The following is a 27954-nucleotide window of genomic DNA, read 5'->3' on the forward strand; positions in this document are numbered from 1 at the left end:
TTCTTTTTTCCAACAATTTTAGTTGTAAGTTAATATTTGAAGTATTATAAATGTTATACAATTTCAATCAACTACACAATCATATTTCATTAATTAATAAAATTAAAAGCAGTGAGATCTTTAAAAATAAATATTAACATTTTTTTAAACTTTAATTAATTATTAAAAATAATTTATTTTTTAAATACTTAATTATTTTTATTCATTAATAAAATTTTATCACATAATTATTTAACAATATATCAACTATTAACTCATTTTATTTTTCATTTTAAATTTATATTTTCCTAAAAATAAACACTATCATACTTTGGTCTGTGTAACATAAGTTCGTACTATATATAGCGTTTGTTAATGAAATGAATTGAATTGAGTTGATATTATAAAGCATGAAATGAGATAGAAGTTTTATGGTTTAGACTTTAGTTTTGCAGATACAATAAAAAAAAAAAGGGTATATTTTGTGGAAAAGGACAGATGCATATTTTCAATTTGGGGAGTATATATTTTTCATGAGAGACGTATACAGTCTCTTAGCCACTATATCCTTTCATCGTTAATATCAAACAAAAACGATAAACCAAAGAAGAAGGATAGGTAGCAGGAGGAAGAATATCGTTCTTTGGCGCAGATGGGGAGAGGAAAAGTGGTGTTGGAGAGAATAGAGAATAAAATCAATCGGCAAGTAACTTTCTCAAAGAGAAGGAATGGTTTGTTGAAGAAAGCCTATGAGCTCTCGGTGCTATGCGATGCTGAGGTTGCTCTCATCATCTTCTCTAGCCGGGGCAAGGTCTCTGAATTTGGCAGCAATACGTAAGATTCTTTCTTAATTTCTCTCTCTCTTTGTTTGTTATTTCTGCATTTTTTTTCTATGCCAAAAATTAATTAGAACACCAACGAAAACTTGTTTAAAAGCAACTACCGTTCTAGTAAGATAAAAAAAAATTTTTTTTTGGTTATTACTATTTCTGCATTTGTTTTGTTTTTGACAATCCACGAGTGATCATGATCAAACCCAAAAAATCTTGCCAAGTCCTGGAATGATTTAAAATGATGCGTACATCATCGTCTTTGTGCTTTTAATTATCAAAAGCGAAAAAGAAGAAAAACGGGAGAGAGAGAAGGACGAAAATTCGTTTGAATTATTCAACGTTTTGAATAGCCTTAGCCTCTCATCAATACCTAACACGAGAGAACGCGAGAGAGGTTATTTGCTACCCGTGATCGAGAAAATCGCTGTAAGGCAGGTCTGCTAGCTGTAGGGAGATTACAATCAATGGTTTCACGACACGCGTTTCTTTTTTTTTTCTTTACTTTCCTTTGATCTGTTGCTTTGATGATCAAAAACGCTTATTATAATTAAGTAGACGATTGTTGTCAAGTCGATTTTGACAGCCCTTGGAGTTGCATAAGTGGTTAGGATTTCTGACCCACTTTTCTTTTCGGTCGTACAAAGCTAAATATCTTAGCTCCGTCAATTCTCAAAGGCTGTAAAAAATTAATGGGAGAAAACTACTGTTTTCGTTTTTCTTGTTTATAATTCAAACTTTGCACATGGTACTCGAACTGGTTACTCGTCTTTTTTGCTCTAAAAGCAATTCTTGCCTCTAGGATTTCACTTTTCTTCATTACCCACAGCCTTCTTTTCTTTATTTGGGCCTCTGTTTGCATCTAAATCTCTTTTGCTTCTCTGATAACTAAGTTCCATTTTCTCCCTACAATTTATTGTTAACTTTTTTTTTTTTCTTTTTCGGTTCCCTCAGAATATTGGGGTACTTTTCATTCACAGAGATCGAAAACAAATACCTTTCACTCCTCTCCATCTATCATCTTCGAAGTGAATAACTGTCAGTGCATTGACCTTTGAATTTCCAATGACTGATGTGCTTTGCTTTTATTTTCTTTCCTCTTTTCTCTTTTTCACCCTTCAATATTCTCCTTTTCGGTTTTTTTTTTCTTCAAATACTAGTAGCAATTGTTTTTATGGAATGTAAATTTTCAAAACTGCTTTGTTTGGACGCTTTCTTTCTGCATATAGGTGTGGCAAAGCAAAGAAAGATGAGTCAATTTTTTTTTCCTTTAATTTTGAGATAATAGAACAAAAGAACTCATCTCCAAAACTGAAAAGCAGGAATCTCGAAATGATGTACATTCGGTGTTGCTTTTTACAGATACAGCATTAGCAATGTTGTTTAATAAATAAAAAAAATTTAATATTGGAAAATTAAGTATTAAAATTTTTATTTTAGTTAAAAAAATTTTAATTACTTTAAAAATTATTTGGCACTTGAAGCATTTAATTTGATGTTTTGTTGATTTTTTTGTAGTATGTTGTATCAATAGAAGTTAAAAAAATATATAAAGTAAAAAATAATTAAATAATAAACTTTTTAAAAATAAAATGATTGAATTCAATAAATAGTTTATAATTACTTAAGACTTTTAACAATTTTTCTACTCAAAATAAAAAAAAAAAAAGATTATCAGACACATTGAAAAAAAAAATCATTGAAAATGTTCATGTTCAATGATTTTAACATTTTCAATGATTTATCAAACATAATTTCAATAAATTAAGCTAGTCAACTTATATTTCATTCTGCCCTGCTTATATGCTTCCATATGGTATTTGACTTAATTTTTGTTACGTGATTGTAATTTGCACTAAATGAGATATGATATTTAGCAACAAAACTTTACGTTATGTTACAAATACTTGTGTTGCAAAAAAGTATTTGTAACAATTTTTATGTACACTTTTGCTGCAAAAAATAGTTTGTAATAAAACTTGTTTTGTTGCAAAAAATATTATGCAAATTGTTGAAGGGGTTGCAAATAAGTAGCAACAAACCTATATATATTTTTGTTGCAAAATGTAGCTTTTACTCACTTATTGCAACATAATATTTTTACAAAAAATATATATATTTTATAACATTCATACAAATGACTCCAAAAAGTTTTATTGTTAAAGATGAAAATATCTTGGAGTGATTCCATATTACTCCTATCTTTCAATCACTAAAGTTTCTTCACTCTTCTACTTTTAAAAAATCTAATCACATGTAAGTATTCTTATATCCATCTACATAAAAAATTCAATATAACTTTATTCAGTTTTTAATCCTTTGCAATGTATCCAGGAGGCATGAATGTATATATATACATACACAGGAATGTTTGTGTGTATTTTTTTAAAATTATAATCATAATTAAGTATTATATTTATATAATCAACTATTACATCATAATCAAGTTATAATAACTGAATAATCAATTCATAAATTAGAATATAAACTAAATAACCAAAGTTACATATAGTGGGACTAGAACTTAGGACTTCAAGGTTCTAAGACTTTCTATTTACACTAAGCCAAGGCCTTGTTGGCATGTTCGTGTGTATCAATGTATGTCTTGCACTTGTCGATCAAGTCCAAGTAGTATGATTATTTTTTAATTTAAATAATCTTGGCTAGGTTTTTTGGCCTGAAATTTATTTTTGTATTTGAAATTGGATCAAAAATTGAATTTTAATTATTGAAATTAAAAGTCTAACACATCACAACGGACCACATGGTTGTTGACATCTAAACTTAAGTTTTTAATAAGAAAACATCCAAATATATATCGGTATTCTAAGATTTTAAAGAAACTGTATTCTATATGGAAATCATATTAATTAGGTGGCATTAATACAATACAAAGTTATTATCACTTAAAGCACATGATGTTAAAAATTTTGCATGGTTCTACCTAATAAAATTTACATGAAGAGTTAAGATAAATTTCAATTTATAAGCAAGGATGCATTTTAATTTATAAGAAAATTTTTTGAAGAATAAATTCAAGATGAATATAATTTTACATTTTTATTCAGATACAGTAAATAAAAGTTTTGAACTTTGAACTAGCAAAAAATTATTATACTCAAATATTCATAAAAACAATTTTGAGAAGTTAATTAAATCTAAATTAATAAAGCAAAATCTTAACTACAAGATCCAAGAGGAAGCTGAAGAGACAACGAAAGAAAGCTGAAAGAGTTCAACATTAGCTGATTTGAAGTCATCACTGATGAACTCGTTTGATGTATGTGCATGCGCACGTGTGTGTGTGTGTGTATATATATATATATATATATGCAATAATTATTTTCTTTTGTATATTATAAACATATCTATTAATTAAATGCAATAGTTAACTTTTTTTTTCCTTCCTCCTCGCACTTTAGCAGTGTGACTCAAACCCTGGAAAAATACTGGCAGCATCGATACAACTCTCAAGTCAAAATTCCCCAGGATGAAACGCAGGTTAATTTGTTTTCAAGTTCAATCTCATATATACTTTAAAGTTTTCATACTACCTTCTCATTACAGATTCCGTTTGTAATTTACTGGGATCTAATTTGCTGTTTCCCATCCTCCCATTATTAATAAAGTTCTGATTTATTCTTGTAAAGAAAGGGTTTTTTAAGTTCTATAGCAAAGTTGTGGCATAAAATCAAGTACAATATATTCACCAAAAATTATTTTATTCATATGAAATTTTTAGATTATACAAGTATTGTGGTACATACTCGTCAAGATATATTAAAAAAAGAGACGTACATCAATTTCTTAGTCTCATTTATGAAATTAAACAATAAATTACATTCACAATATATAAAATTATATAATGACTAGGTAATTATCTCTTACCTTCCTCCACTTCTTTTTTGTGTTAATAAATTTTGCATTGATCAATGGCTCCTTTTGTTGTGCCTTGAGCCATTAATTGCCCTTTTCTTTTTTACCTCTTTTTGCCAGCATGCATCAAAGAAAAACACTCATATTTGCAACAAAAATGCTTACTACACATTTTAGCATGAAAACATTTCAATTTATTTTTTTTTTATATCAAGAAAGCATTGTAAATTTTATTTTCCCCTAAAACCTTAACTAAATTTCTGGATAATTTAGATCTTTGAGGTCAAATAATTAGCTAGAAATGTAGAGTTGGAGTTGCATTTATACGATTGATACCAATAGTGACAGAAGGTGGTCTTTGTGACAGTTTTTAACATTTGTTTTCTTGCTTAACACAGACTTTGTACCAAGAGATATTGAGGTTGAAGGAAGAATATGAATCTCTTGAGCGTTCGCAAAGGCAATTTTACATTTGACTTACTTGGACAAATCAATGCGTTGATTTACATTTATATTTAAAGCCTTTCTATGTATTAATTATCTGAATGCACACTGATTATCGGACGATAATGTGTTTCTGAAGGCATCTTCTTGGAGAAGAGCTTGAGCCACTTAGTGTAAAGGAGCTCTATAAAATTGAGAAACAGCTTGACCGAGCTCTCTCACAAGCTAGACAGAAGAAGGTAACCAGTAATTCTAAATTCAATTTTGCTGTTAATTCATTTGCCATTAGTGTCCACCCATATATCCTCCTCTTTTTAAGCGGCATGTTTTTTATTTTTATTTTGAGATGGTAGGAGATTTCGTTTTCCTTCTACCACTAGTTAAATTCTTTTTGGAGGCACATATGTCAAAATAATTTGTTATTCCATTATTCAGGAATTTTCAATTCTTATTTCTAGTTTAAACAGCTAATAGATTAAGAAAACTAATCAATTTTGGTTACTGTTCAGTTGAAGTAAACACCTTGTGATTGTGTTTAGTTGTGTATGAACCTAATCTCAAACCAGATATTGGATATTACAAAGAAGAACTTATATGCCAAAAGTTTTTATTTTATCAAATGAAAACATATAGCCTTTTTATCATTGATGGTGCAAAAGCTTTTGACTGATAGGCATGCATGCTTTTTTTGCAGTCCCTTTTTATTTTATATCAAGAATTATGTAAAAATTTATACTATATATTTGTTGACACCGACATCAATTGTAACTCTGAAAAATCAATGGAAAAATCAATTGATCTTTTATTGCAGACACAAACAATTTCATTAGTAACATTTCTCAGAGTCAGCACGAAATAATCAAGATTTTGTCTTACGGTTTGAAAAAACTGACAAAACTGTATTTATGAAGTTATCTTACTTATCTCATTGCCATGGAAATCCCAGTTGCTAATTGTGCATGCACATACTCTTTGCTGTTACCATAACATTGAAATTTTAATTTCTTGATTATTATAAAATGCAGACGCAGTTGTTGTTGGAACGAATGGAAGAGTTACGCAATAAGGTAAAAAAAAAAAAAGACCATCAGCCAAACAACTTTTTTCTTATGAATTCCTGCAGTGTTTGATCTCAATTTCAGTGGCTTTACCTATGTCGCAACTTGCCGGTCTATAAATCCCATCGTAGGACATAAAAAAATTAGAAATTAAAGAAAATAAGAGGAATCGGTATTATTATTATTATTTTTTGTTAAATGTTATTGGTCACTTTAAAAAAGTTATTTTTTTAATAAAATAAAAAATGAATTTAAGGTCTATCAAAAAAAATATGTTTTTAGCCTTTGAAAGTTGAGCCAGATTTTAGGAGTACAGTTACGCATAGAGAAAGATTAATACTTTCACAATGCTAGTTTAAAAATAATACAAATTTTTCATGTATTATCTTTGGTTTTGGATAAAAATGTTTCAATTCGAAATTTAATAATAATTCTTTTTACTTAAAAAAAATCAATTTTGTTAAAAATCTTAACTTAAGAATATTGTGAAAATTTTTAAGTTAAATTACTTTAAAAGTTTTCAATATTTAGATAGAATTTAAAGATAATTCTTTTCATCTCAGATTTACCACGATATTTTTTGAAAATGAAAATAACATTATTTGCAGATGATAATTGTTGATGACTTTTCAACATCTAGGCAGAATATAAAGAATTATTTTATTCGAAATGTTATTTTAGTTTTATTTCAAATTCTATATTTTTAAATAACATTTTCCAAAAAAAAAAAAAACATTTTAAGTGAAAAATCGATAATGCTACAATTAACTGATAAATAATAATAATTAAAAGATATGAGTATGTGGAATGAATGTAAGCTACAATCTAAAAATAAAGAGATATGAATGTGTATTATGCATAATGATGAGATACAATTTTGAAATCGGGTCTTTAAATATGAAAGATCACTTGGACTCTCCAACTTTTAGGTAGAATTTAAGTGCGACTATTTGTATTTAAGATTTTATTTTTATTTTGTCTAATTTTATTATTATTGTGGTTAAAGAATTGTATGACAAATTTAATGAAATAAAATTTCCTACACATCCCATCTTTTAGGTGACATGCGAGAATAGATTATTTTATATGAGATTTTCAAATGAACCCTTAGAATTTTACGATAGTTAGCATAGGTCAAAGTTGGGGTTGTGGGTTGGATTTAGGTTTCAAGATTAAGGTTTTGGTGGGTTTTTAGGATTTAGGGTTTTGTTTCAAAGTTTTAGGATTTTGGGGTTTTGTATTTTGGCAAACTTCTCTAAAAGTCCTCAATATCTAAATGGACTTTTAGAGTAAACTCATTTTTCATGACTTTTCTAAAATTGGATTTTTTTTATTACCTTTATTATTATTATTATTATTATTATTATTATTATTATTATTATATTGTCTTTTTTTTTTCTTTTTTTGCTAATGAATGCATAATATAGTTAAAGGTGTCATATGCGTGTGAATTATAATGCTAATGTTCTAAACCAGTAAAAGCAAACGTAATTAAAGACAATTAGATAATAATGACAAAAACAATAATGCATGCAACACACTATTAAAAAAAAATCATAATACCTAAGGCTCTCTTTTTTTGTTTAAACTTTATTTAAAATTTTTTATTTTTAATTAATTTAAGATTTTAATTTTATTTATTTTTAAATATTTTTTAAAAGATGTCATCCTCTATTTTTAGAACATCATTTCTTTGTTTTTTTAGCACAGAAGTTGTCCATTAGTTTTATGATTTGAAAGACAATTAGATTTCATTATGAGAGCCTTAAACTTTCATGCAGAAAGAAACCTAACCTAAGTCTTGAACCAAAAACCATTCAAGCCAGAATAGAAACTTTAAGACCAGTTCTTGGGCATCATAGAAAACTCAAGCTTTACATTTTTAACACAGATTCATGCTATTACAGAAACCGACAGCAAACACAAGCCTTACTGAAATTCCTAGACTCCATGCAACCTTAATATATTAAGCCAATGCAAAGGAAAAGAAAAAGAAAAAGGAAAAGCATAGCAAATCCAATGCAAAGCATGAACTTCATGCAAACAAAGTATGCAACTGAGGGAGCTTTAAGTTCTAGCCAACTAACTTCATGCAAAAAAAAGGTATGCAGGAAATCAAAACATACAAAGGTTGAAGTTTAAAAGGTTTAATCTTCACATAGAAATAGCAGGCAACAGAAGAAGACCTAGACTTTAAACCATTTGTATTTATAGCCTACTATGCTTTGTTTAAAAGACTTTATTTTTTGCCGAAGAAAAATGACTTCTTTCATGATTTTCAAATAATTTTCGATTGCAAACAAAGGAAATGATCTTTTTTGTGATAACCAGGGAGTAATGGCCAAAAGAGAAAGCTTTGATGAATAAAAAGTCAAAAAAAAATTAAAGCCCTACTTATTCCTAAACTAGTTTTTTTTTTTTTTCACAGAAAATAGAATATGATGCTTCAAAACCAAGTTAGGGGCATTCATGGATAGGTAGATAAAACCATGATGCTTAAGCCTTCCAAATGTTATGAAAATGTTGAAGCTTTGGGCTTTTACACGTAAACTTCATGCGAAAACATGAAGCAAGAACAAAAAAATGAAAAACTTTAAGCCTTTTATTCCTTATGTTGACTAACTTCTTTTCCTGTTTTGTAAGCCATTTTTAAAAATTGGTTCCTTTCACTGAATAATGCCAAGATCATATGATTTGAAAGTTTTCAAGTTTTTTTTTGGCAAAAAAATGAGGCTTTTTTTTTTTTTATTTCAAAGCTAATAACCATCATTCAAAAATAGAGTTTGAAGTTCCTAGTTCAGATAAAAAAGAAACAATAGCTTAATGAGCCATCTTAAGTTTTTTTTTTTTAAAGAAAGGTCTTATCATTTTAATTCAACAAGCATGCTCTTTTAACCCTTCTTCTTCATAAGGCAAGCCCCACAAACCTTAAATAAGAAACATTTAACCTTATTTCTTACTGTTAACTTTGTATGAAATACAAGATGATTGCTTTATACTCCAAACCCTGTAAGGAAAACATGGACATCATCACATGCATAAAAGTAACTAGAATACTGAGTAAAAAGACTACTTTTATTATGTTTACCCTCTAAAAGCAATAGCTTTTCTTTCTTTTACGATAAGTTTTCTTTCTTCTATTTCATGTTTTTTTTCCTCTTTTAACTCTTAGACATTTTTTCTTCTGATAAGTTTCCTTTTATTTTTTTTTTGGGCTCTCTTTCTTTATATTGCCTGATATCTCTCCTTAACCTTTCTCACCAAATTTTTATTTTTTTTCTCTTCCATTCCACTGTCATTTTCTGGCTTTTTTCTCTTTTTTTTTATTTTGTAGCTTTTTTAGCTTTTATTTCATTGATTGTCCCCCTTAAGCATGCCTTCATACATGCTTTACATGACTCTCACACATTACAAGCCATCTTTTTCTTTTGTTTTAAGCCTTCATCATTTAGGCTACATTTGGTCGTGTACCAAAGGCCTATTATTTTCTTTCTTCTTTTATTGTTTTGGGCTTATGTTTGGGCCATGCTTTAGGTATTAACACAAGCTTGATTTTTTTCTATACTTCTAAATAGGCCATGGAATAAGCTGTAAACTGGCCTCAAAATGGCCACAAAGTAGGCTTGAAGTGGGACTTTTAATTAGGCTACATTATGGGTTGTGTAACAAACTTTTAATTGGGTAATGTTATGGGCTTCATAATGGGCCACGTATTAGGCTTCATTTGGGCTCTTATATTTGGGTTGCAAATAAGCCTTAATTGGGTTATTCCTTTTTATCAGTCCTGGTCCTCATTCTCTAGTTTTGAGCCAAGTTGGATGGTCAACTTGGGCTCTTAAGTGGGCTAAAAAATGGGTCATTTGATGAGATTTTTAAAATAGATTGTGTAATAGGTTAAAAAAATAATGGTCTTGGCCCACTACAACAACGAACCCAGATCAATGGTGTCAAATTGTTTAGGATAAAATTATGTGTTTACAACTATCTTTTTTTGTATATTTTTAAGGATCAAGAATAATGTAAAGAATATAAACAACAATTTTTTTCGAATGATGCTTCTAAGAATTTTGTTTTGTTTTTTTTCTAGGCATCAAAGCTAAAACCAATCTAAACTAATCCGTAAATTGCAAAATTAAATGACAGACTGAAAAACAAGTTAATAGATAGAAATGGTCGGGATTGAATCATAAATCGAATGATAAAGATTACTAAGACTGAATCATAAATCAGGAAATACGAACAACTGAGACTGAACTATAAGTAGAGAAATAAGGATGATCGGGATTGAATCACAATTTGAAAAATAACAAGATGACCAAAACTGAATTACAAATCAAGAAATAAGAAAGACCAAGACTGAATCGTAAGTTAGGAAATAAAGATAATTAAGACTAAATCGTGATTGAGAAATAAAGATGACTAGGATTGAATTACAAGTCAAAAAATAAGAATGATTGGACTTGAATCGCAAGTTAGGAAATAAGGATGATTGGGACTAAATTACAAATAAAAAAATAAGAATGGTAGAGACTAAATCGCAAGTCAAAAAATAGGGATAACTGGGATTAAACCGTAAGTTAGAAAAAATAAAAAAAAATGATTAAGACTGAACCATAAGTCAAAAAATAAGAATGACTTGGACTAAATCGTAAGTCAAAAAATAAGGATGACCAAAATTAAACTGTAAGTCAAGATATACTGGGACTAAATTATAAGGTAAAAAAATAAGGATTATCGAGATTGAATTGTGAGTCAGGAAATAAGGACAATCAAAATTGACTCGCAAGTCAAGAAATAAGGATGATCAAGATTAAATTGCAAGTCAAGAAATTAAGTTAACTAGGATTAAACCATAAGTCAAAAAATACGAATGATCAGGATTGAACCACAAGTCAGGGGATCAAGTTGAAAGGGATTGAATCGTAAGTTGAAAAATAAAGATGATAGAGATTGAATCGTAAGTCATAAAATAAATATTATTGGGACTAAATCGTAAGTCAAGAAGTAAGAATGACCTGAACTAAATCGCATGTCAGGAGATTAGGTTGACTGACATAAAATAGCAAAAAATAAAGATGATTAGGACTAAATCGCAAGTGAAAAAATAAAGATGACCGAGACTAAATTATAAGTCAAAAAATAAAAATGACAAGATGCTCTAAAATCAAAAGATGAGGCTTTGAGGATTATAATTGAGGTGACTTTCATCTTTATGGCCAAATTTCTTAACCGAGTCGTGATCCTTGCTTTGAAGAAAACATTTTAGTCTCGTTTAACATCTCCTCATAGAGAGACCTTCAATATGATTTATTAAAAGAATGTATGCAATACATGTAATGATTGTAATGAATTTGAATCGTGAAGATGCAATCAATTATTTATACCATGCTATTTTAATCATATTAATTTAACGTTAAGGATTGGTTTGGTTTTTTTAAATTTTAGAAACCATATCCAATATCCTCACCCTTCTGAATTATTTCTTATTTATTTACTTTTTTTCTTTTTTCATTTCTTCTTCCTTTTTTTTTCTCTTTTTTTTTCTTTTTTTTTAATATTTGATAAACCTATTTGTGACCCTTACTCATTTGGAAACCTTCTTTAGGTTCATTCTTTATCACTTTTTTTTTGCCCTACCAATCAATTAATTTTTGCTTTCTGACCTTATATTGTTATTTTTTGTTATCTTTCAATCCCCCTTTTTCGAGCGACACGTTGGTCTATTATGGGTGTTATCAGTGATTATTCCAATTTCAAGTGACAAATGCAAAGATTGCATGTTCAAAAATGAATATGAGATTTAGTTAACAATAGGGTATTTATTTTGGTTTAGAAAGGAAAATATAGGTTCCTCAAAACACAAAGGATAGTAATTTAAAAGACATTTAGGGAATCAAATATCATTTCTTTAAATAATGAATAGTTAAACAAATTAGATCAATTCAAACTAGATTTTTTCTCAAAAACTCATTACATTTGTGATCTTACTATATTTGATCTCATATAACAAATATTTGCCTTACATCTGGCAATTAATGGAAACTTGCTAAAAAATTCATTCCCCTTCATTCTAATGTTGATCCACCTGATTTTGTACTATTTTCTTTTCTCCTTGAATGATTTTCCTCTTAGTTTCACCTTCATTTAAGTCGTCTTTTTAGATTTTTAGCTTAGATGGCCCCCTTTTGATTCAGAGTGTTCTTTTAGGTTTTCAGTCAGAATCTTTTTTTTTATTTTTTTATTCTTTATATTTATTCTTTTTTTAAATGAAATATTTCTTAACAACATCAAAATTTATTGGATTTAGCAATTCATCACTGTCCATTTCTGTAATGATCAGGGCTCTATCGATTAAAGCCTTTTTCACCATGTATAGACCTTTCCAATTAAGTGCTCACTTTCTCCTACTATCAAGTTGATTTGGCAAGATCATTTTTAAAACCAATTGTCCTTTATGAAAGCATCGGGGTCACCATTTTTTATCATGTGCCTACATCATTCTTTTTTAGTACATCTACCTATGATAGAGTGTTGAAAGTATATTTTTTTCTATAAGGTTTAGTTGTTCAAAGTGGTCTCGAATCCAATCTACCTCGTTTAATTTTACTTTCATAAAAACTCTCAAAAAAGAAATTTTCACCTTGATTGGCAACAATACTTCCATCCTATATACTAGTGAAAATGGGGTGGCTCTTGTCCGAATTGATGTCTTATAGACAAGTAAGGCAAATGGTAATTTCTAATGCTAGTCCCTATATGTATCAGTCATCTTTTTTTAATATCTTTTCAATGTTCTTATTAGTAACCTCTACTGCTCTATTTATATTTAGGCGATACAATGCTGAGTGATTATGTTTTATCTTGAATGTGCATACACTTCCATCATTTTACTATTTAAGTTGCATTATTAGAGATAATCTTTTTTAGGAGCTTATACCGACACATGATCTCTTTCTTTCTGAATTTGCATACCACTAATCACATAACACTAGCATAAAAGGTTGTTTCCACCCATTTAGTTAAATAATCAATTATTACGAAGATGAAACAATGCTTATTTAAGGCTTTTAGGTTATAAGTTTGATCACATCCATTCTTCACATAGAGAATGACCATGAAAGTATCGCACCTATAGTAAGATCGATGGAGAGTGAATTTTATCTACATAAATTTGGCACTTGTACACTTTCTGGCATAATTGATGCAATCATTTTTCAATATAGATTAGTAATAATGTGCCCTCATTATTTGTATGAGCATCATATGTTTATTGGCATGTGTTCTACAAATCCCCTCATGAACTTCTTCAAGTATCTTTCTTACTTTACTAGTGTCTACACATGTTAGCAATATCTAATCCCAACCTTTCTTCTACAAGATTTTTTCATCAAGTACAAACTCTACAAATAATCTTTGAAAAATCCTCTTGTCATTCTTCCAGGCCTATTTGGGATATTTTTTATACTTAAAATATTGTACGATATCATCATACCATGGTTAATGGTCTGCCTCTTTTTCAACATTTGAACAATGGGTCGGTGAATCCCATTTTTGTACTATGATGGGATGGATTCCTTTATTGGCATTTAACTTGAACATTGCTATCAAAGTAGTTAAGGCATCGATGATCTAATTTTCTTTTCAAGGAACATGTTGGAACTAGACCTCTTTGAACTATATGGCTTTCGTATAACATCAATTTTGGGGTCTCTGATATCTTATTCACCTTTCAATTGGTAAATTACCAAAGCTAAATCCTCATATACTTTTGGCACCTCAATATTTTTTCTAATAGCCATCTGTAAACCCATATCACACACTTTATATTCAACTTCATTATTTATGCAATTGAAATCCAATCTTATATGCTAGGGTAGTAATTTTTTTCAGGGATATTAATACTGCCTAAATATTGTGGCCCCTTATATTGGATGCCCTATCAAAAAACATCTTCCATAATTTTCTTGTTGGCTTTTCATATTCATCCCATTAGATTACCATTAAATCTTCATTTAAAAAGTCAAACTTTATGGGTTCATAGTTTTTTGTAGCTCAGTTAGCCAAAAAATTAGCTATCGCACTCATTTTTATAGATTTTTGTGTCATACATAATATCATATTCCAAAAGCATAAATTGTCATCTAGCTATTTTGTCTAATAAAGATGGCTTCTAAAAAATGTACCTAAAGGGATCTAACTTTGTTATAAGCCATGTCATATGATAGAACATATACTACTTGAGCCTATAGGTAGTCCAAACCAAGGCACAACACATCTTTTCCAACTTGAAGTATATAGCCTCATACTCTATAAACTTCTTACTTAGGTAATAGATGACTTGTTCTTTCTTACCAATCTCATCTTTTTGCCCTAATACACATCCCAACAAATTTTTTTACACAATTAAATATAAAATTAGCGACTTTCTTACAACTAGTGGTACCAATACCAATGAGCTTATTAAATATTTTTAATTCTTTTGAAAGCATTTTGACATTTTTTGTCCCATTTGCTAAGGTTGTTTTTTTGTAGCAACTTAAAGATTTGGTTGCTTTTTGAAATAAGGTACGATATGAAGTGAGAAATGTGATTCAATTGTCCTAAAAAGCCTATCACTTTCTTCTACATGTAAGGAGTTGTCAATTATTGAATGGCTCAAATCTTATTGGGTCTACTTTGATACCTCATTCATTGACTACAAGCCCTAACAATGTTTTAGATTCAACGTTGAATGTGCATTTGGCCGGATTCAATTTGAGCTGATATTTTCATAACCTTTTAAAGAGTTTTCAAGGTTAGCAACATGATCTTCTCCTTTTCAAAATTTTGCTATTATATTATCAACGTACACCTCTATCTCCTTATGCATCGTATTGTGAAAAAGGATGACCATCGTTCTTTGATATGTGGCGCCAACATTTTTTAGCCCAAAGGTATGAACTTGTAGCAAAAAATACCTCACATTGTCACGAATGTGATTTTTTCCATATCTTTCTAAGCCATTTTGATTTGATTATAGCCTAAAAATCCATCCATAAATGAGAAGCTAAAGTGTTAGTAGTGTTGTCCATAAGAGTATCAATATAAGGCAATGAAAATTATCCTTTGGATTATCCCTATTTAAGTTCCACTAGTCTACATACATCTTCACATTTTCATTTTTTTTGGGAATTGAAACTATATTGGCTAGTCATTTGAGGTATTTGGTGCTTTTAGAAAACTCACATTAAACTATTTTGTTCACTTCCTATTTTATTTTTAGCAATATCTTCAACTTTATGTGTCTTAAATTTTGTTGTATTAACAAGTAATCTAGCTTTAAAGGCAATCTATATTTAATAATATTCGTGTTAAGCCTAGGCATATCTTAAAATGACCATATAAATATATTCACATATTCTCACAACAAATCCACTAACTTTTGTTTTTCGATTAGCAATAGTGAAATACTGATCCTAACTTCCTTTTTATTTTCATCATTTCCTAGATTCAATATGTTTATGGGTTCTTGATGGGGTTTTATAATTTTTTTTTGCTCCATCCATTTTAACAAATCATAAAGCAACTTGTGCTTTTTCGAGTCAATATCATTGTCAAGCTCACTAATGTGAATTGAATTTTTGAAATCAAATATGACATTATTGACTTGTTCATCCATAATGTTATTATTAAAAGAACTAAAAATGGGTATAATCACAAGAAAGTATAGGCTAGCCTTTGCAAAGGCCATAAAAATATCATAGTAAAAAAAATAAAAAAAATGATATATGTGAAGTGTATTGCATTCATCATTTTATTAGGATAATAAAAGTAAGCTGATATGTACATTTGACCTTCGTTTGCTCTTAGGTAAAAGCAATTATAAGTTTGGATGGTTCAAGGATTATTCTTAGACCTCTTAACCTAGAAAAGGAAAAATGAACATCCTTTTTTCTTGCATCTATTTTTCATCGCCATTTATCTAAACTTGAGATAACGTTTCTTCTAATTCTGTAGTTAGTTCACCTTTTCCAACATCTAACAACCTAGGATAAACATACCCGCCAGAATAGAACATCTTGTACAAATAGGGAAACAACATTTTTTCCACCAACTAACTCATGCCCTTTGAGGCATGCCATTCTATTTTCTCTTTTATCCAATATCATCCTTCTCTTATTGGTAGCAATAGGTTTGTAACCTAAACCTTCTCTCTCTTTGTTTTTAGTCATGATTAGCATTTTCTTGATATTTTGTAAAGCATTTCCCAAACCTTGTCTAGCTTGCCAACCTTTGCTAATGGTTTGTTTAATTATCGTACCTGTGATCTTTGATAATCAAGAGATAGGTATATTTAATCCTTTTCTAACATAGATAGTGTTTACTACCTCAAAAGCTCTAAATGAGTCCTCAGGCACTTTTTTGATGGCTTTGACATAAGGAGTAGTTAAGGTTTTGATCACTAGTAAGTCTTTTTTTCCATCCAGACAAATTTGCTTCCTTTCAATGATGAATTTTACCTTTTAGTGTAAGGATGATGGTATAGCCCTCGCTATTGAAATCCAGGGTCTTTTGAGCAAACAACTATATGAAAGCGCTATATCTATTACTTGAAATTGGACATTAAAAGTACATGGGTCAATCTGTAATGGGATCTTTATATTATCAATCACTTCTCTTTGTGCTCTATCAAAAGCTTTTGCCATTATATGGTTGTTTCTTATGTGGATAGGTCCACTAAAAGCTTTGATAGAATGGTCATTTGTATCACATTAATAAATGACCCATTATCAATTAGTACTTTAACTATAATATGGGTTTTACGCTTAATAGTAATGTGCAAGGCTTTAACACTACGTCATCCCTCCAAAGGTATTTCATCATCATTGAAGGTGATGAAATTAAAGGCTATGATATTCCTAACCATTTGATCTACATTTTCAACATAAATATTGTATTCAATGTAAGCTTGATTAAGCATTTTCAATAAAGCATTCCTGTGTGACTTCGAGTTTAATAGTAGTGACAACAACGAAATACGAGTTGAGAGTTTATTCAGTTGGTCTACCATATTGTACTCACTATACTTGATAATTTTATGAAATTCATAGGCTTTTTTTTCTAATATGGATTTTTAGTGTTGCACCTCCGAGTTTGGCACTATGAAACCAGATTCTACTTCTATTATGACTTTTTCTCCTTCTTTAGCTTTTCTTTTTCTAATTCTTTTTAACATCTCAGGTGTAACAACGACCACTCTTGTTCATTCTTTTCACTCCTGTTATATTTATGGTATTTTCAAATCTTATGTTTCTAGAGCGACCTTATCATTAAGTCCTTGAACCTCCACCTTATAATTGTAATTTCATGGGACTGACTTGTCACTCTTATATGGGAATAGACAGGGAACATATATAGTTAGTGTTGTTTTGGAGAGATAAACTGGCTTTTCCATGATTGGCTCATGCTCATCATCATAGAATGTGGTGATAGGTTTGGGAATAAAAGGCATTTTTGAAAATTCATTTACCATGTTTACATCATTGACATTGTCCTCGACATAAAAGTATATTACAACTTTATCCATTAATTACTGTAACACCTTCTGAAACGCTTGGCACTCTTAGACTGAATGCCCCACATTTTTTCATAAAATTGACAATCTTGATCATTATCTATACTATTGCTATCAACATTTGTAAATTAAATCATTTTTGTTTTAACCGAGCAATCAAAGACCTTTCTCATTAAGGTTTTCATTTCATTTACCCATCTTTTCACTTTTACCCTTTACTCGTCCATCACTACATTAGTGGCACCACTACTATGATTGGGGAGAGATTTCTACCAATATTGGCTTTAGCCTTGGTATTGAAATTTAGCAGTCTTTCCTTTATCAATCCCTGCACCTTATATTTAAGAGTTGTGCAATCTTCAGTGGAATGACCAACCACACCATAATGGTAGTCGCATTTGACATTGCGATCATACCATTTTGGGTAGGGTGACTTTAATGGTTTCATGTAAATGCATGCAATAAGGAATCTTTTCACCAATAGAGAATACAAATTGGTGTAAGTCATAAGGATTGGGTCAAACTTACCCTTTTCTCAATTGTTGTTGTTTTGTGGGTTTTTTTGGCTATTGGTTGAAATGGTTGGTTGGATAAATGGTTGAATTGGTAGTACAAGATTAAAATTAGGCAGTTGAGGATTAATGTTCGGCTTGTATGGTTGTTACTGGGATGCTTAGTAATGATATGGTTGCTGGGTGACTTGATTAGTGGTTGGATAGCAAGAGAAGTATTGTGGGCTTGGGTTATATGGGATGAAAAGGCGGAATGAAGGGTTTCCATAAGTGACTGCATTTGTCTCCAGCTCTTTCTTCTTTGGATTTGCCATTTTCTTAATGCAGAGAGTTCTAGGTCTTTTAATTTTGCCACTCTTGATGGCATTATCATTTCTCCCAAAATCACCATGTTAAAGAAATGTTTTGTAAGATTTCCAATCAACTTATCATAGTATGGGGCCTTCAGTTTGCTAACAAATAACATAATAATCTTTTTTTAGATTAGCGATGGTTGGACCTAGGTTGTTGTATTTATCCATAAATGCACATATTCTTTAAAAGTTTTTATCAATTTTTTTTTCATATTTTGTAATGACAACCCATTTGAGGTTGTGTCAATGGCATGTTTATATTGAGCTATGAAAGCTCTAGCTAAGTTTTCCTAGGAATGGATCTAGCCCTGATCCATCTAAGCATACCATCTTGCTAGCAACCCAACCAAACGATCTTAGAAATAATGTATCAAAAGTTTGTCATTTTAGGTATGACCTACCATTTTTTGACAGAACATGGTAATATAAGCAACGAGACATTTCATTCTATCGAACTTTTTAAAATTAGAAATCTTAAATTTTATTGGAATGACTAAGTTAGGCACCAAACTAAGCTTATTTGCATCAATGCTTTCGTAGATGTCATTCCCTTCTACTGCTCTAAGCCTTTCTTCAAGTAGGTCATACTTGTTTTGCATTTCAACATTCACAACTAGCTCAAATATGCCACATAACTTTTCTTGTGTTGCAAGGTTGTTAGGTTTGGTATCATGATGGGATCAATAAGGCTAGATCCTTGGTTGACATTTATATGAATCTGAAGTTAAGTAGCAAACGGACCACATGGTGTAAGTTTATGCAGTCGATGGGTTATAAATGGATTCCCCGAAAAACTTGAACTTAGGGTAGGCCAAAACCTAGAGGGTATAATGGTTTTTTCGTATAAATCCCATCTCATGGTCTTTTTATACCAGCAACTCATTTACCCTTTAGGAAGCTGGCTAGCATTTGTTTCAGTTCAGACAATTATGCCTCAATATTTTGTTATATTTTCATCACTTTTTCCCCTATCTCTTTATGTGCTTTTTTGACCCTTTTGAACCTAGCTATGTTCTCTTACTCTATGATTTAAGATTGAGAACAGGTGTTATATCTATTTGGAATTGCTTGATTTAAATTTTTTAGCCTTGCTATCCTTGAACCTTTATTTATTAATCATGAATTAGAGTGCATGGTATAACATTATTATGATTATTATTGTTATTAATTTACTTTTATTAAATTGCACCTATGAAATGAAAGTAATGCAAATGGGGTATTATTTGGGATTAATTTAAGCAAAAAAAAAAAAATTGTCATTAACCATAGGAATTCTTGCACATCATTCAATCATTCTTTCATTAAAATTATAAAAACACTTGACTTCAGTATACTACTTTCTAGCCTCATATAAAAAATCTAACAATCGCTAGCTGTAACCTTGAGTCAATATGATCTCCCATTTATGTGCTTTCGCTCTTTCCACCATTTTTTCAGCCTTTTAGATAGCCTTGTAGATATGAGAAGTGAAGTACTTTATGTGTTGCTACCTCCCTAAGCTTTTTACTTTTTGCATTTCTCGAGTCTTTACTTTCATGTTATAGATACAGGCCTGTTCAATCTCTCTTTCTTGCCATTTAGTTAGGCCATGTGATTTTGATTCTCAGCCAGTTGGTCTTCCAAACTTATCAACTCTTATTCCTATGTATTTTCTCTTTTTTTTGTATAGCCAAATTCGTGCTTTCTTTTTCCTTTAATTTGTCCTTTAATTGCTTGTTTTCTTCAAAAACTTAAGAAAACTTGTCCTTTTATGTCTATCACTCCTGAGTGAGTGGGATGACAACTTTCTTGTTTTCTCGAATTCTACCTTTGCAATACTCCATCATTTTTCTTAAATACTCGTTCTCTACTTAGATCCTCTTGAAGGCCTAACATCCATTCTCAACTTTTTATTTTTTTAATATAAGTATTCCAAATCCACTTTCAACACTTTTCATTTTTTGGCCAACTTCTGTAATGAATCGTCTTTCATCATTAAGTCATACCTCAACTGATTAACTTGATCCATCATCATCATCTTTTTTTTCTTTATCCTCTTGCTCTCGACACTAGGTGATCTCAAGAGTTGTCAATATGGGCTTGGATGTGGGGATAGGCAGTTGATTTGAAACATCTATTGGCAAAAGCTTAAATTTGTTGACCTTTTTCATTATTTATGCAAGGTACACTTTCATAACATTGTCTGCATTCCTGGCAAGGCTCATTCAGTTAATCTATTTCCATGCCTTAATGACCTTTCGAACCTTTTTCATGTAATTAAGTGCCCTATAATCAAACTTGAAAAAGTTGAGTTAATGAGTCATAGGGATGAATTGATGGAAATCATATTGCCTCTGGACCATAAGAGGCGCAGAGCTTATTGTACCCCATATTCCTAGTAATGATACCCATGGCTTATCTCCACAACTATACAATACGGCTGTGAGAAGCATTCATGGTGCTCTCCATGTTACGGTCTCACTAGTGAGCTTTAGAAAAAATGCTATCCATTGTTCTTTCATCCAATCCTTTTACCATTCCTTGGTGAAGACCTCCTTGATCGAAATAAAGTGAGTAGAGAAAAGCTAAAATGATATCTTTTTTTTTCTCTAAAAATGACTTCGGATCCAAATATAGAGCAACTACGCATATCCTATAAATCATTTTTCACCTTTTCTTTAACAAAAGTTTAATGATTGGATGGTCTCAACTAGGATGGTCGATGATGGATTTATGCTTTTGTTTAGTTGCTCGAAAAATTCAACTATCGATGCTTTTATATGTCCCAATACCTTGGAAAATATCATTAATCCATACACAACCAAGGCAAACAAATCTAATCCGTAGTCATCATCTAAATGCTTCATTATATGTTATAATAGAAATGCTAAGGGAACTGTCTTTAACCCATTTTTTACTTCTTATGCTTGTTTGCTTTCTCAACCCCTACTTATATAATCTTTGCTAATTTCTTTCTATATTTTATGGTTTTTTACTCTTTCCAGTAGATTTTATCTTGGCTGGCAGATTTTATCTAAGGCAGGGATGAATACTTTTTTATTGTAAGGGTTAAGTTATCTTGGTTAAACACAAAGCATTGGTACAACGAGTCCCAAAATTGCACTGCAACCATGATTGGTGATTCATCAATCTTCATTGACATAAATAGTGCCATATCCTCATATTTTTTCAGGAAAAACTCTTTTTTCTCTGTTCCCCACTATCTTCATATGACCTTTAACTCAACTACGTGACTCTAACTCAAATCCACATATTGATTAAGGAAGCATAGAGACATGACCAACCTATAAGTAGTTTTTTTTTTCTCTTTCCTAAGTGCTTTCTTACTAACCCTTAAATTTTAAATAATTCTTACAGGTACCTGATACTATCAATGGCTTCATGAGAGCTTCCCTTGCTAATAACTCACCCAAAATAATATTTTTCTTAAAATGTGATGCCTACATGATGATGCAGCAAAAGTAAAGAAAAAAATGAAATTAATCAATAATCAAAACAAAATAAATAATCAATCATGGAAATAATATAGCATATAATAGAACATAATATACACGGTATCCTAACTTTAGATAATTTTCCTAAGGAGGACAACATAGCTCTATCCTAGGCTATCTCCTTATGGCTTGCAACATGCTGGGTTAAGATTTATTCGTTTAACGATTCCTAGATTGTTCCTCACATTATTATCTATTATGAACTAGTAAGGCACTATGATTTTCATCCCTTATAGGCTACGAATGGAAATAATTCAATTTGAGTGAAAGTATTTTGCTAACAAATACAGAGGTTATCATTCATGAAAACGTAGTTACTTAACTTTCTCCTAATAAGGACAAAGCCCGGTTCTAGAGCTCATACATGCAAGTGATTATACAAAGTGTGGGTGAAAATATGTATCAATTAAAAAAAGTACAAGGGCAGAACAAATAACAAAAATAGAGTGGCATGCTAACTACCATGCAATATTTGAGCAAAATAAAATGAAGAGAATTAAAATTAAATGTCAATTAAAACCATTAAATCCAAAGTTTGAGATAACACATGATTAATTTTCAGCTTGACTCTAAAAAAAATTCTCTAGTTGCGTCGTTAAACTATCACAATGTGTAGGTCCATAAACTTGACCTTAGGACATAAAAAAATAAAAAATAAAAAAAATAGGGGGAGCCACACCAACTTTTTTTATCATGTATGATTGGCCACTTAAAAAGTTTATCTTTTTAGTAAAACCAAAAATGAATTTAAGCTTTACTAAAAAGATATTTTTTGGACCTTTGAAAACAAAACAGGTTTGAAAATACAGTTACGCATAAGGAAATATTAGCACCCGCATTTTGCCTGTTTAAAAATAATATCAATTAATTATGCATTATCTTAGCTTTGGATAAAAATGTTTCAATTTGAAATTTAATAATAATTTCCTTCACTTAAAAAAAAAATCAATTTTGTTAAAAATCTTTATTTAGGAATATTGTGAAAATTTTTAGGTTAAAGAATTATCTTAAAATTCTCCAATATCTAGACATAATTTAAAGATAAATATTTCTACCTTAGTTCACCACAATATTCTTTAAAATTGAAATAACATTTTTTACAAATAATAATTATTGGTGACTCTCCAGCATCTGGATAAAATATCAAAAATTATTTCTCTTAAAATGTTACTTTAGTTTTATTTCAAATTCCAAATTTTTGAATAACATTTTCCATAAAAAAACATTTATGCAAAAAATTGATGATGTTACAATTAACTAATAAATAAAAATGATTAAAAGACATAACAAGAGGAATGAATGCAAGCGATAATCTTAAAATAAAGAGATGCAAATGTTATTATTCATGATGATGAGATGCAATTTTGAAATCGAGTCTTTAAATATAAAGAGATCACCTGAACTCCCCAACCACTAAACAAAATTTAGATGCAACTATTTGTATTTAAGATCTTGTTTTTTATTTCCATTTTGTTGTCTAATCTTATTATTATTTTGGGTTAAAGAATTATACGAGAAACTTAATAAAATAAATTTTCCTAAGCACCTCATTTTTTAAGAAATATTCAAGAACAGATTATCTCATATGAAATTTTCATACAAATCTTTAGAATTTTGGGATGGTTAGTATAGGCCAAAGTTATGGGATTTGAGTAATTTTGGGAGTTTAAATAATTTAAGGTTATGGGTTGGATTTAGGTTTCAAGATTAGGGTTTTGGTAGGTTTTTAGGAATTAGGATTTTATTTTAAGGTTTTAGGATTTTGTATTTTTGTAAACGTTACTCAAAATTCTCAACATCTAGGCGAACTTTCGGAGCAAATTCGTTTTTCATGACTTTTCTAAAATTGGATATTTTATTATCCTTATTATTATTATTATTTTATTATCTTTCTTTTTTTTTGCTAATGAATGCATGAATGTAGTGAAAATGACATATGCATGTGAATTTATAATGCTAATGTTATAAACCAACAAAAGCAAACATAATAAAAAACAATCAGATAATAATTACAAAAACAATAATGCAAGCAACAGACTTAAAAAAATTATAATACCTAAGGCTTTCTTTTTAATTTAAAATTTTTTAATTTTTAATTAATCTAAAATTTTTTTTTTGTTTTTTTTTTTAAAGTCATCATCCCTTTTTAGAATGTCATTTCAGTTTTTTTTAGCATAGAAGCTGTCCATCAATTTTATGATTTGAAAGACAACCAGATTTCACTGTAAGAGCCCCAAACTTTATGCAAAAAGAAACCTAACCTAAGTCTTGATCCAAAAACCACTCAAGCCGAAATAGAAACTTTTAAACCAGCTTCGAGCACTATAGAAAACTCAAGCTTTATGTCTTTAACATAGATTCAAGCTATTGCAGAAACTGATAGCAAACAAAAGCCTCACTGAGATTCTTAAACTCTATGCAACATTGATATATTAAGCCAATGCAAAGGAAAAGAAAAGGAAAAAGGAAAAACGTGGCAAATCCAATGTAAAACATGAACTTCATGCAAATAGAGCATGCAACCAATGGAGCTTTAAGTTCCAATCAACTAACTTCATGCAAAAAAAAGGTACCCATGAAATCAAAACATGCAAAGGTTGAAGTTTAAAGGGTTTCTACAAACAATCTTCAAGTGGAAATAGCAAGTAAGTAATGAAAACCTAGATTTTAAACCATTTTCTTTTACAGCCCACTATTATGCTTAGTTTTAAAGACTTTATTTTTTTGCTAAAGAAAAAGGACTTCTTTAAGGTAATTTTTGGTTTCAAACAAAGGAAAGGTTCTTTTTCATGATAACCGGGGGGTAATGACCAAAAAAGAGAGCTTCGATAAATAGAAGGTCAGAACAAAACCAAAGCCTTTTTTTTTCCTAAACCAATTTTTTTTTTTCTTTTTCATAGAAAATAGAATATGAAGCTTCAAAACCAAGTTGGGGGTATTCACGAATAGGTGGATAAAACCAAGGTGTTTAAGCTTTCCAAAAACCATGAAAAGGTTAAAGCTTTGGGTTTCTGCAAGTAAACCTTACGCGAAAACAAGCAGTAGGAATAGAAAAACAAAAAAAAAAAACCTTTAAACCTTTTGCTCCCCATGTTAACCAACTTATTTCCTTGTTTTATAAGTCATTTTTAAAAATTGGTTCCTTTCACCGAATAGTGCCTAAGATTATATGATTTGAAAGCTTTCACGTTTTTTTTTTTTTTTTGGTGGGCAAAAAAGGAAGGCTTTTTTTTTTATTTCAAAGCCAACAACCATCATTCAAAAATAGAGTTTAAAGCTCCCGGTTCATCTAGGAAAAAAAAATAGCTTAATGAGTTGTCTTAAGGTTTTTTTTAAGGAAAGGTCTTTCTCATTTTAATTCATCAAGCATGCACCTTTAACCATTCTTTAAAAAGAAAGCCCCATAAATCCCAAATAAGAAACATTCAACCTTATTTCTTGTTGTTAACCCTATATGGAATGCAAGATGATAGCTTTATACTCCCAAACCTATAAAGAAAGCATGGACATCATCACATGCGTGAAAGTAACCAGAATTCTAAGTAAAAAGACTACTTTTCTTATGTTTACCCTCCAAAGACAATAGCTTTTCTTCCTTTTATGATAAGCTTTCTTTCTTCTGCTTCAAGCTCTTCTTTTTTTTTCTTTTTTTTTCTTCCAACTCCTAGACATTTATTCGCCTAATAAGTTTTTTTTTTTGGCTTTCTTTTTTTATATTGCTCGATATCTCTCCTTAACCTTCCTCACCAAGTTTTTTATTTTGTTTTTTTTCTCTTCTACTCCACCATCATTTTCAGGCTCTGTCTATCTTTTTTTATTTATTTTATTTTGTAGCTCCGCTAGCCTCTATTTTGTTAGTTTTCCCTTAAGCATGCTTTCATGCATGCTTGTTTCACGAGTCCACGCACTACGGGCAATCTTCCTCTTTTATTTTAGGCTTTCATCATTCGGGCCGCATTTGGCAATGTACCAACTCTTTTCCTTTTTCTTTTGTTGTTTTAGGCTTATGTTAAGGCCATGATTTGATCAATCAACACAAGTTTGGTTTTTGTTCGAGCTTTCTAAATGGGCCATCGAATGGATCATAAACTGGTCTTAAAATGGGCCACGAATTAGGCTTGAAGTTAGGCCTTTAATTAGGCCACAATATGGGCTATATAACGGGCTTTTAAATGGGTCACGTATTGGACTTCATTTAGGCTCTCATTTTTGGGTTGCAAATGGACCCTTAATTGGGCCTTTTCTTTTTATCAATCTTGGGCCTCATTCTTTGGTTTTGGGCCAAATTAGATGGTCAGCTTAATTGGGCTAAGAAATGGGCCATTTAATGGGACTTTTAAAATGGATCATGTAATGGGCTTAAAAAATAATGATCTTAGCTCACATGCAACAATTAGTCTAAATCAACGGTGTCAAATTGTTATAAACAAAATTAAGTGTCTACAACCTATGTATATATAGTTTTGGTTCAATTATACTGCAAATAATAAGAAATGTAACTCGCTTATCTTTGGTCTAACTTTGTATCATCTGCGTATGATGTTTTACATGAATTAACCTATCAGGAACGAGAACTTGACGAGGAAAACAAAAAGCTTAAGTCTCAGGTTTTTATCTTAAATTCCTCTATTCAATGTCTGCGTTGCAGTTTGCACTTGCTTACGGTAGCGTATTTGTGATAGACTGAGACCTTTGTTCCTTACGGTGTTTTCAGCTAGAGTTAGAGCAATGTTTTCAAGCAGCTCAAGGGTTAGGAGATCCTAACATTGAAGTTGGTAATGAATACAATAGGACTTCGTCACAAGCTAATAACGTCCAGCAAGAACCCTGTATACAGATGGGGTAAGGTTTTACTCTTGGTCAAATTGTGCTATCCATATTGTATTTAGACGAAAATGTGAATTTAATCCCTTTATATTTATTTTTAATAATGATATTACCTCTATTTTTAGCGATTTAAAATTTTAATCCAATTGCTAACATCATTTGATTTCCACCTTTAAATCTGATGATGTGAACGGTGGCTTGTTGGCTTGACCTTATTTACTTCAAATTGTTTGGACAATTGCTAACATGGAGATAGTATCAATGTTAAAATCGTTATAGAGGAACTAAATCCGTATTTTGGCCAAAATATAGAAACCAATAGCTCAGTTTGACCTTTAATCTTCTTTCAATTAATTTATTGTCTTTATTTGCATTATGGATACAATCAGTTTTGATATAATGTTTGTGAATTGTGGATTTGTGATCATTGGTTAGCGACTTTCAATTTCTTTCACCGAGACTCCAACCCAAATGATCTTATTGAAATTTGTATTAATCCCTTAAAAAACCAAATCTTCAGCCACAAGCTTTTAGCTTTAATTAACATTAGAAAATTCCTGATACTGGCAACAGTGGCAAATCTTGTACGACCAAAATCATAGGACCTTTTCATTTTAAAGATTTTATATGGTCTGATGAATTGCAGCAATTGAAACAGGTACCATCGGTTTATTCCCCAAGAAAGGGTAACTGAAGCTAGGGTGGACGGAGGTTCGAATAAGCATACTGCAGGTTGGCTTTGATTCTTTCAACTTGATCCGCTATGTGCAAGACATTCTTCATTATATATAATTCTTATTTTCGTCTCTAATAATACAATCTTCTACATATTATATACCTATAGTGATGATTTGAGAGATAGAAAAGCTTCATTATCACCAAGGAAAATGAATGAAATTAGATTGCTACTTTGGGATGCTTTATGTATAATATATTCTTAAAAGAATACTACTTAAACCTAATCAATAATCATGGAATGAAGGATTGATGTAATCTCTAGATTTATGAAGAAAATTTGTTGATCAAA

General features: G+C 30.3%; 1 protein-coding gene across 2 annotated transcripts; it reads left to right on the top strand.

The window, feature by feature from the left end:
- Nucleotides 1–485: 485 nt before the first annotated feature.
- On the top strand, nucleotides 486–27954 carry LOC111290222 (agamous-like MADS-box protein MADS3). Of its 2 annotated transcripts, none has more exons than XM_022881559.2 (8): nucleotides 486–813; nucleotides 4235–4310; nucleotides 5084–5145; nucleotides 5269–5368; nucleotides 6155–6196; nucleotides 26666–26707; nucleotides 26815–26942; nucleotides 27586–27954. In XM_022881559.2, the coding sequence occupies exons 1-8, from the start codon at nucleotides 632–634 to the stop codon at nucleotides 27668–27670; spliced, it is 717 nt and encodes a 238-aa protein (XP_022737294.2). In that variant the 5' UTR covers nucleotides 486–631; the 3' UTR covers nucleotides 27671–27954. The 2 variants fall into 2 exon arrangements, with proteins under 2 accessions (XP_022737294.2, XP_089624274.1); XM_089768148.1 differs by having other exon boundaries at nucleotides 4232–4310; nucleotides 27586–27857.

This window comes from Durio zibethinus, chromosome 11, assembly GCF_047325235.1.
Source record: "Durio zibethinus cultivar Kanyao isolate XHJ-2024 chromosome 11, ASM4732523v1, whole genome shotgun sequence".
Lineage (NCBI taxonomy): Eukaryota > Viridiplantae > Streptophyta > Magnoliopsida > Malvales > Malvaceae > Durio > Durio zibethinus.